The following is an 11,133-nucleotide window of genomic DNA, read 5'->3' on the forward strand; positions in this document are numbered from 1 at the left end:
GCGACACTGCAAACGTTTTATTAGTTAAACGTTTTGCAGGGAAAATTCTAACATAATCAGTATTTGTTTTCAGAGATTTTTTGTGGCTAATTAACTATTCATAAAAGGACCATATAAATTCAAAACAGCTGTTTTTCATAAGCAATTTTTGTACTTAAAGTGACGCGTTTTCAGTCAAACTCATCAAGCCGCGCCCCCTGCTGGAGATAATAATGTACTACAAGCTTCTCTACATCACATTGATGTTCGTCACCTGAGGATTATTCCTTGAGTTATTTACTCTTCCTGTCTCGGAATATTTGTAAAAACCAGGTGCAAATGGAGTCGGTGTACACGCAGGGCATTTGGCTGGCCGAAACTCTCCAGCAGCGGACACGGAGTCTGGAAAACGCCTGGGTTGTCATCACTTACATCGGAGACCCTAAAGCAGCGTTTCTGCTCGTCTTTCCTTTCACGTATTTTATCAGCAAACGAGCCGGGGTTGCGGTGCTCTGGGTCGCAGCCATATCGGAGTGGTTAAACCTGGTGTTTAAATGGTAAGAAAGAAAAAACAGTGAGGAAAAACAGCGATGTTTATTCACAGTTTCCGTTCTGTGTCATGTTAGCATGTAGCTCTGTCACATTTTCGCGTAGTTAGTCCCACTCGTGTATTTGCACTGCCACGCGTGTTAATGCTGTTCCACGAATAATTAGCAACAATTTGTTTGAAAATAATCGATGTTTTATTCCGTGGACGTTGCTATTTCCGGGACAACGCCGCAGTCCTATGCTTAATGTTGTCCGTGGGGAAACAGGGACACGGGGAACCAAAATTTAATTTAAAAAAAAGAAAAACTAAGTTACAAAAAGGTAAAGTTATAATGTATGTTAACGGATGGAACACCGAAACAATGATTTATAAATTAAGAATAAAATAAAAGTATTGTTTGTAAACAAACTTTTTAAAAATGACTTCTTATAAAAGATGAAAATATTGTAAATAAATATGCAACATAGGAAACAAGATCAGTGGATATTTCTTGTTTTTTAACTGGTAAAACTTCATAAAAACATTTTTTAATAACCTACATAATATAACCTAAGCAGTAAATATGGCATAAACTTTCTGAACTAGCATTTTCTGCAAAAATGCAGTTTGAATGCTGAAGAAGCTGCAGCTAAAACTAGCTAAAAGCAAAAAGAGGCTAAATGCTTTATAAAAGCTTAGCAGATTTTAAAGAGAGCAGTATTTATAATGAAAATGCTTTCAGATATTTTAAAAAGTATAAAAGTTATAAAAACAGAAATCATCTGAATTAGCTAAATGTTTTGATTTATGAATGGCTTAAATAACAAAGTATGCAGATGTAGTAGAGTGTTAGAAAACGGAAACGTGGAGTTTGTTGGATAGAATAATAGTTGAAACTGTGATAGAAGCACCACATAATGATTGGACAAACAGTTGTAAGAGTTGAAACAAATATACAGTCCTTAAAGCATCAGTGATTTACCATCATTGTCTTTATGGTACTTGATATGTTGATATGTTTCTCCAGGATGCTGTTCGGAGAAAGGCCATTCTGGTGGATAGGTGAATCCGGTTTATTTGTCAGCGTGCAACCTAAAGTTCAGCAGTTTCCATCTACCTGCGAAACGGGCCCAGGTGAGAAGCCCTGAAAGCCAAACGAAACACATATTAGTCATAGGCAGTTCTCTTGAGTCAGCATTCAGTCAGAGGTCCAAAACTGGCGTCTGTCTCTCAGGGAGTCCATCAGGACACGCAATGGTGACGGCAGCCGTCTGGTGGGTTGTGGTGTCCTCGCTGGGATCGTCTCTGTACTCTCATACTCACAGGTACACAAAGCGTGTTGGCTGTAAAATTACACTGAATCCTTTTTTTTTAGTGAGTCTTTCTCTTTGCCTTCAGTGTGCTGCTGTCAGCTGCTCCCTGCCTGCTTTACGTCCTGATTCTGGTTGCAGTCGGACTATCCAGGATCTTCATCCTCGCCCATTTCCCTCATCAGGTCGTTGCTGGGTGCATCACAGGTCTGAAATACAGAATCATCACACGAGCCAGAGCAATCCCAATGTGTTGGGAGTAGAAATTCAGTGACATGATGTATATTTGACAGTTGATCTGATTATTTCCAGGTTTTATTCTGGGTATGGTTCTGAGGCGTAGAGTACCAGAAGGGCGCCCCCTGCTGTTCTTCTTCAGCCTCAGCGTCGGCCTGTTGCTCAGCGCCGTGATGCTCCATGTGGGACTGCAGCAACTTGGAATTGACCTCTCATGGTGAACATCTTTCAGCAGATTAACGCCCATTAGCGGGTCTGTTTTACTCAGCATTCACCTTCTTTTTCCTGTTTGTTTCTTCTCTACGCTTTTTGCAATCAAACTATTTCTGCACACTTTGTGCTATTTTATCCATTCATATCCTCCTAAATCCAGGAAAAAAAATATTGTTTCAATCACAATTGTTTTCAAAAATTCCCCAATCTTTGTTCACATCTGGTATCACTGAAAAGCCCCAAATGTCCTCTGTATGCAGCTAAAGGAGTTAATTCAGTGGTATGCAGTGGGTGGGAGACATTCAGGTCTACAAATGTCCCTCAGAGGACAAATTTGAACTTCTGGTAGTCAGGATACAACAAAAAGTTCGGCTCAATCTGGGAAAGTGTGCTCTGACTTTTGGTTTTTGTAATTTTTGTACCTTTTTTACCTGCTTTTGCTAGTTTTAGCTTTCAGCTCCTGTTCTGCTTGTTTGAACTTTGAGCTTTTCATTTCTGCTCTGCTCATTTTAGATTTTAGCTCTTCTGTGCTTCTTTTAGCTTGTTTCCACTCAGCTGTTTTGCTTGTTTTAACAGCTCAGTTTCAAGCTGTTGTTGTTTTTATTTTTGCAGTCGTTCAGCTCCATTTATACTACCCTCTGAGTCCGTCCTGTTCCGTTCTGTCACACAGGTCCATTGCTTTGGCTAAGAAGTGGTGCAGCCATGCAGAGTGGATCCGTTTGGACACGGCCCCGTTCTCCTCCCTGACCCGGGACTGCGGCGCTCTCCTCGGTCTGGGTCTGGCCCAGTACTGGAAGCCCGGCGGATGGTCTCTGCCGTGGGCTCCGAGGGCCTTGTCTTTGGCAGTTTCATCCATGGGGCTGTACCACGTGAATCGTCTGCCGCTGCCCGTCAGACCCCAGGGCCTCTTCTACGGCTTGTTCTTCGTCAAATTTGTCCTCGTGCCTCAGGTGGTTATGGTGTTCGTTCCAGGACTGGTTCACTTCTTCACACACAAAAAGAAAAAAAACTAAACAAACTTTCAGCTTCCCAAACGTCATTTTTCCTCCAGTTCTCCACAAACACATTTTATATTTTAAGGATGTTATTGAGGGTTGGGGTACTTTTCAGTGATCAGAATTGTATATTTTACTTGACATGTTCTTTTTGTTTTTGTATTCGGGTCTTAATTGTCAGGATTTTTGAAACTTGTGTTCTGCAGATTTGCAGGAAGTTTACAGTTACTGTCAGTAACACATAAAATGTTTAAACTAAGAAAATCTGTTTCATGTTTCAGAACATTTAGAGTAAGAATGACATTTCCCCGCTTTAAGTTTGTTTCAAACTTTAGATTTTACCCACTCTGTTTATAAAGTAAGTGTTAAATTTTAGCATCACATTGTACAGGAGCTGATATTCTAACATATTAGACCAAAAATAAAAATACCATTACTATGTAATGCACAGATCAGTACAATAAATAACTGACATGCAGGGTGTGTTTCAGTTAATAACCATTTATAAATAATGTTCTTTTTTTGTCTCAATACATAGTTTTGGACTGTACAGATTACAATCAGTTATCATGAGATAAAAACACATTCTTTTTAATCATTTTAATGAAACTTTTTATCACAGCGATCTGAAAGCTCACATTTACAGACGAGAACTCTGCTCAGCAAGCAAATACGTTAAAATTAAAAACCAAAAGGAACCCTTTTTTGCCCGGTGAGTTTGAAGGAAAATGATAAGGACAGATGGGGTTCGTCTCCTTATCCTAATCCCAACACCGTCTCACGCGCACACACACCAGTGACACTGCTATACATGTTTCTGCTTGAGCTCGTGGAGAGAATAGAACATGCATCGGACTATTTACAGCAAACTAATATACACACACGGCTGCAAACCATACGCTCTCAGATACCCACGTCTGAAAAAGTCCTGTTTAAATTAAGTATGATACAGTTTATACCTTCATTTTTTGTAAAGTAGAGCTTCTCTCTGGTAGCAGGTGAAAGCAGGAGACAAACAGGAGGAAGAGTCCATAGATATTCTTCGTCACACATCCAGAATAAAACGGTCTATAATCTCTCCCATATTTACAAAGAACTCATATATTCTCATTATTTCACATCACTATGACACAAACTCCAAATATGGAGTTTTTGGACACTATATTACCAACCTCTGTTGTTTATTATTACATCCCCAATTTTGCCAAAGTTCTCTAAAATGTAAATAAAATCTTATTAACCAACATTTCATTCAGAGTGGAGTACAATAAACACATAAAATGTTTAAACTAAGAAATTGTACCATTGTAATTTTGAATTTGATGGCAGCAACGACAAAACTGGATCCACTTCCAATTTAGCTCCGGGTTTTAGGCCTTCCTCGTCCATTCAGCAGATGGAGATCCCGCTGCAGCCTGCGTATGAGCGCAGCTGCGACGACATCTCCCCAATCTCCCCCTCCCAGAGTGGTGGGGGACAAAAAGCTGTAAAAGTAAGTGGCACGAACAGGAAACAGCTGGAGGGGCAACTAATTAGGTTCATTGGCAACACATCTGTAGGAGCGCTGGGTGTAACGAGCATTTTAGAAACAAAGATGGGCAGAGGTTCACCAGGCTGAGAAAAAGCCTGGTTCTGCTCAGGAACACTGTCTGTAAACACAGTTCACCGTGCCGTCCGCAGACGCTGCTTAAAGCTCTATCAGATGTGAACAGATGTGTCTCCTCTGGACCAAAGAGGAGAACTGTTCTGAGGTCAGCCTGCCTCTCTGATGGTATGGGGGTGCATTAGTGCCCCCAGAATGGACAGTTTCAGAACATGTGCTCCCATCCAGATGACACCTTTTTTCAGAAACACCTTGAATATTTCAGCAGGACGATGCTAACCTGCAAACTGCATCCATTACAACCTCTCACCATTTAAAACATCATGAAGACAAAAATCCAGCAAAGACTCAGGACTGTTGAACAGCTAGAATCCTCTACAGACAGAATGGGACAACATTCCTTCTAAAACCTCCTGCAGCTGCTCTCCTCAGGTCCAGATGTTTACAGACTGAACAATGACCTGGAACAACTTTGAGATGTTTTGCTGCCAACAAAATCAAAACTTCAACATTTTCTCCTAAAAAATGGTGCAATTTCTCACATTTAAAGATCTGATATCTTCCACTGTGAATAAAATACAGGTTTATGAGATTCATAAATGATTGAATTCTGTTTTTATTTACATTTTACACAACATAGTTGCCATTGCGGTTGTATTATTTTTTTGTTTTTCGCTAGATTTGTCTTATTTTCAATATGTGTGCGTTAAGAGATTTACCTTTTTTATGACGTGAAATATGATTGGCCTCTCAGAACGGACTCACCCGAGTAATGAATCTGAGCTGGACGGAGTGGAATATCTAAACCGATATTTACAGCTTGTGCTAGAAAAGTTTACATATGTTCACCTTGTTTTAAAAACTCTTCATACCGTCATTCATCACTTGTGTCGCCAAAAAAAATCATACAGTAATGTTATTTATGATGGTCCGACCCGTCACACACCCACTTATTCCTAATTTCAGCGAGTAGATAAAGTGCACTCTCAGTTAAGAATGGAACGGCCATTCTTAGTGCAGAACAGGGTGAACAGAAATGCATTGTGGGAGAAAAAGAAAGAACAGAAAACAGAAGAAAGGGAAATGTTTAAAACGGGTGGGGGGGGGGTATGCATTTGCTTGCTTGTAGCCGCTGAGCACTAACCCATCTCTAGCTTGAAGGAGGGACAGAGACAAACTTTGATACTCGTGAACTGAAAGGATCTTCTGCTCGTTAGTGAAAGGCGAATGAGAACAATAAAGTTTTTATCTGTCTGTGCCAAAAAAACAAAACAAAAAACCCCACAAAATTGGCAAAAACTCAGTCAATTTTACAGACACAGACCTAAACTTCGGTGTGGTAGTAGCTGAGACTGATCCTCTACACATGTCCTGAACACTACCAGGTTGTGTCTGTTAGCAAAATATCTCATGAACCACTGGACGGATTTTAATGAAACTTCCAGGAAAAAAAAATCCCTGAATGGACCTTTACAACTGAGCTTTGAAAACAAAAAAAAAGGTTATAATTCAGTCAATTTTACAGACGTTGTCCTAAACTTTGGTGTGGTAGTAGCTGAGAGTCACTCACAGCACATACTCCGAGGGCCACTCGGTGCACCGTTGGCGTCATGAACCTCACAAAACGTTCAGGAAATAATCACTCTATTTGCATTTGCAACTGATTAACTTTTCCAGTCAAGATGGCTTCCGCAGCTAATTAATAAAAACGGCTACAGCTCAGTGAATTTTACAGATATTTAGCTACAGTTTGGTGGTGGTAGCAGGTTACTTCTCAACATACGATCCTAATTTAACCCCTGACATGAAAGGCGGGCGATATGAGTTCCCTCAAAGGAATTCTGGGCCTTGAATCGCATCTGAAGTACTTTTGACAGCAGAAATGATCGTATCAAAGTTTGCCCGCGTCCCTCGGTCCTCACACTGGCCGACTTTCCGTTTCCACATGACTAGCAGTGTGACACAGTAGCAGGGTTTTAACAGAATAAAATTCAAAATGCAAACTATGCTTTGATTCATCTCTATGTACAATATATAACTTAATTATAAATATTGTCACTTTTTCTTTAAGTCGTTGAGCCTTTTGTATTTTCTGAGCAATGTACAGTATTGAACAGATAATATAATATTTCATAGAAGAGAGCCTACTGAGCAACCTTGGTTAAGAGCACATTTTGAAAGAACAGAAGATGAATAAAGAGTCCACGAGTAGAGTCCGATGAGCAGCGATGTCACTCGTACAGTCCCATCTGTTGCGATCGCTCGCCACTCGACATTTTTGGAAGTGAACTGGTCATTGACTAAGAATGAGATCAGAACTCAGAAACCTTCTGTTTTTCAGCCTGTGTGCAGAATATGATGATGACATAATCGTTCGTCCCTTTTTCAGATATCTCAAACAGCCTAAATGTTGGTTGTGTGGTGGGTTTTTTATGACTTGAGTTGTCTCTTGTGTGTGTTTTTTTTTATATTTTGGATGAATTTATCCATGACACATACACAGATCACATGTCACATTTGCTTTTGAGATAAATATTCGACTCTTTCTTCCACTAATGAGCCCAGTCCGACCGTCCGATCACACATTCGACTCCACAAATGGTCTCTTTGGTTTGATGGGGGAGGTGGGGCCTTGGGTTCGGGAGTCACGTGACAGCTGGCGGTACATGTTGTCCTGGTAAGCTTGCGCCACAGGCAGAGTCCTTGCCACCTTCACATCTGGGTAGGTGGGCACCTGGCTGACCCGCTCCAGAATATCGCCACTGCCACGGGAACCGTTGGCCATCTTGCCCAGCGAGGGGGGCTGGGTCTGGGAGTAGTAGTCCTCCTCCAGCAGGTGTCCATTTTGGGCGTTGTTGGTCTTGTTGTAGTAGGCGATGTTGCCCAGAGAGGCCGGGGGGCTGTAGGTGGAGCCCTGCTGGACCAGCTGGCCAGGCGAGGTGGGGCTGATGGCAGAATCCATGGACGTCATGGGCCTGGACCGCGCCGGCTGATGCAGGTACTGCTGAGTCCGAGCCGTCTTGTCTATGATCCCCATAAATGGCGTGTTCCTAGAGCGGGTGGTCTCCCCCTGATACAGTCCCCCACCACTCTGGGAGGGGGAGATTGGGGAGATGTCGTCGCAGCTGCGCTCATACGCAGGCTGCAGCGGGATCTCCATCTGCTGAATGGACGAGGAAGGCCTAAAACCCGGAGCTAAATTGGAAGTGGATCCAGTTGAGATGTTGTTGCTTGAGGGGGAGAAGCGCAGGCCTACACTTTGGGAATGGATGAGGGGCCTGGGGGTGGGCACGTGCTGCTTCATCTCAGTTGTATTGGCACTGACGGGGCGTCTCACCATGTGGGAGATTTCAGGAGAGCCAAGCTGACAGGGAGGCATGGCGTTGGCGCGCTCCAGCACGTGTTCGGAAACTGGGTAGTAGGCGGCTGATTGGCTGCGGCTTATCTGAGGAGTTTGGCTGTAACGGATGCCCCCCGGGCCCCCGCTGCTGGCGCGGTAGGCAGAGGAGGGGCGCTGGGGTAGCTCATCTTTCAACAGGTTCGACTCCATAACCCCTCCTCGGCCGCCGTGCTGACAGAGGGCCCCAGAGCTGAGGCTGGCCTGAACCTGGGACATGGACCGCCCGTCCAGCGATGGCTGGTACACCAGACGGCTCTCCACATCCACCGAACCCCCCTGATAGCGACCACCAATGGAGTGGCCCATCTGGCCACCGAAGCTACTATTGCCCATGACGTTGCTGGGCTGGTTTGTGCGCACAATTTGGGCAATCGAAGGTTGGAGGCGAAGGCCTTGGGCTTGGTGGTGCTGGGAAGATAGAGACGGCTGTGAGCTCAGCTGGAACGAACGCTGGCTGCTCATCTTGGAAAGTGGAGACTTGGGTCGGCCGGGAAGCTGCTCTGTCTGGTAGCGCACAGGAGAGCCAGACTGGGACCTGTACAAACAAACACTTTCTAACGGTGGACTGGCTCTATACTGAGCAGCGCGGCGTAAAGGAGAAGGCGGCGGGCTCTGGTGGTCCATCCCCTGACCTCCTGTGCCCATAGGAGGAGGGCTGAAGCGGTAGGATGGCTGGTGCACGGGGGAGGTGTGGGGCGGACTGTGTCTGTAGTGGGAGTTTTGATGTGTTGGGGACAGAGACGGAGATGTGGGCTGGTATGAGCCTCGAGTTGGGGAGGACATGGAGGAGGAGGTGGGGAGGTATTCATAGGGCTGTCCCATGGGTGAACCTCCTGTTAGGTAAATCTGATCTGGGTGTGTGGGGGACAGCGGCGGGCTCTGGATGATGGGAAGACTGGACGGATTGGTGATGGCGTCCGGAGGCGGCAGAGCCATCGACATGGCCTCCAGCTCCTGCTCCAGATAGTTCTCGTCCTCAAAAAGGTCCTGTACGGGCTCCATGTCCTCCAGGCGGGGCTCGGGAGGGGGAGGGAGAGGCATGGACAGGGACAGGGACTCCTCCTCTTCTGGAGGAGGTGTAGGAGGAGGGGAAGGTGGAGGCTCCAGCTCCAGGTCCTGCTGCTGGTGCTCGTCCTGGCTGAGCTGATGACATTCCTCCTCCACCCTCTGAAGGAGCCGCTGAATTTCTCTGTTGTTGGGGCAAAGCTGCATGGCTTCATTCAGGTCCTCTAAGGCTTCAGGAAATTGCCTAAAAAAGCCAAAAAACACATTATTTTTTAGAAAAATACAAGACAAGAAGCATTTGTCCCTCTTGGTAACCTTCCTTCTTTATTGCCTTACAACCCTAACACTCAAAGCAATAATTCTAAAATAACCCAACAGATTAATGAAGTCAAACAGGTTAATAACTTGTTTTAAATAGTAGTTTGTGCATTTGCATTCAGCTGCATAATTTGTTAAACAGGATTTCTTTTGTGAGCAATCGAAGTCAAATGACCTGAACCTGTTGAAACAGCCCCCATAATCATCACCTGCAGCAGAATTATTATTATTAATATTATTAATATAGTATTAATTATTAGTATTAATATAATACACAAAGTATTGAGTTTTGGGGGGCTAAATACATAAATTATGCACGCACTATTTTTCAGTTTCAGAGTTATTCAAATTATTTTCCCCCTTTAACTTTAATAATCTGAAGCATTTTTGTAACATTATTGCTTTTAATCAAATAAAAAAATCCCTGTTATAAAGCAACAAAATAAAATGAATTCCAAGAGGGATGAGTGTTTTTTTACCACCCACTGCACTGAGTCATGATGCACACAAGCGTGATTATTTAGAAAGGTGTGGAGGATTATACGGAGAACGTTGTTAATCTTTGGAAGGACAAAAAGACGGTACCTGCTGCTACGTTTGGAGCGTGCCCTGGCATAATACGCCTCGTACGATTTTGGTTTCAGTTCGAGAGCCTTCGTAGCAAATTCCTCAGCCATCCCAAAGTCCTGCAAACATGGCAGAGTCACTTTTAAACCTGGAAAAAAACTCCTTACAGGTTGAACTAATCAAGGAATGTCAGGTTTTAAGTCTTTTCTCTTTTCTGTTCCCTCCCACCCTTCACTTGCTGACTTACATTCATTTTCCTCCGACATCGGGACAGGTTGAGAAAAAGTGACACTTTGAGCTCCCTGAATGTCTTGAGGTCCTCACTAAAGCCTTCACGTGGAAACTTTTTGAGAGCATACTGGTAACGCTGCGCAGCCTCCTTTACCTTCCCCTTCTGCTGGAGAAGAAGCACAAAAATATGTTTTTCATTGACAAACTGTAAATGGACTGCACTTACATAGCGCCTTTCTAGCCAACCAGGCCACTCAAAGCACTTCATAACACAATCTGAGCCCTTATTGACCCATCCACACACATTTATCCAGCTAATTATGAGAAATCAATCTGCACGGACCAATCAGAGCTTCAGATCATAGTCATGCACCAATAGACAGTCCCTCCAGGATTTCACGGGCACTTTTTGTGATTGTTGCGGGCTAAAATGCCTGATTTCGCGGGGCATTTTCCTAAAAGTTGCGATTTTTTTTTTACTAAAATCAACAAACAACCATAACTTTTAATATATAAACCAAAAATAATTCTTAGTTTTGTAAGATAATTACCAACAAACATCGACATTTTCAAAAGGTGCTTTATTTGAGAACTTTGATAGCTTCTAAACTGACATTCATGCCCATTTCTGGATCGTCCCTGGTCTGCAGCTCTCCTCACATGTTTTGCAGACACAAAGTGTTTGTCGATGCGTTTATGTTCCATGATTACACTGCAGGACGTGCAAAACGGCTTCCCCCCCCCCC

General features: G+C 43.6%; 2 protein-coding genes across 19 annotated transcripts in view; one reads left to right on the forward strand and one right to left on the reverse strand.

Annotated features, from left to right (window-relative positions):
- Window positions 1-165: 165 nt before the first annotated feature.
- On the forward strand, window positions 166-4,173 carry g6pc3 (glucose-6-phosphatase catalytic subunit 3). Its single transcript, XM_025010568.2, has 6 exons — window positions 166-536; window positions 1,536-1,642; window positions 1,743-1,833; window positions 1,907-2,025; window positions 2,131-2,272; window positions 2,939-4,173. Exons 1-6 carry the CDS (start codon window positions 319-321, stop codon window positions 3,279-3,281), a joined length of 1,020 nt encoding a protein of 339 aa, XP_024866336.1. The 5' UTR covers window positions 166-318; the 3' UTR covers window positions 3,282-4,173.
- tanc2b (tetratricopeptide repeat, ankyrin repeat and coiled-coil containing 2b) overlaps window positions 3,849-11,133 on the reverse strand; it is a 156,876-nt gene continuing 149,591 nt past the window's right edge. For 14 of the 18 annotated variants that reach the window (XM_017436655.3, XM_037980642.1, XM_017436729.3 and 11 more), the window contains 3 exons: window positions 10,404-10,553; window positions 10,175-10,275; window positions 3,849-9,515 (listed from right to left, as the gene is read on the reverse strand). In XM_017436655.3, the coding sequence (XP_017292144.1) occupies window positions 7,445-9,515; window positions 10,175-10,275; window positions 10,404-10,553 (2,322 nt within the window). In that variant the 3' untranslated portion in view covers window positions 3,849-7,444. The remainder of the gene's footprint in view (window positions 9,516-10,174; window positions 10,276-10,403; window positions 10,554-11,133) is intronic. The other 4 variants (XM_037980644.1, XM_017436709.3, XM_017436692.3 and 1 more) reach the window with 1 other exon arrangement.

The sequence above is a fragment of the Kryptolebias marmoratus genome, linkage group LG17 (genome assembly GCF_001649575.2).
Source record: "Kryptolebias marmoratus isolate JLee-2015 linkage group LG17, ASM164957v2, whole genome shotgun sequence".
NCBI classification, from domain to species: Eukaryota; Metazoa; Chordata; class Actinopteri; order Cyprinodontiformes; family Rivulidae; genus Kryptolebias; species Kryptolebias marmoratus.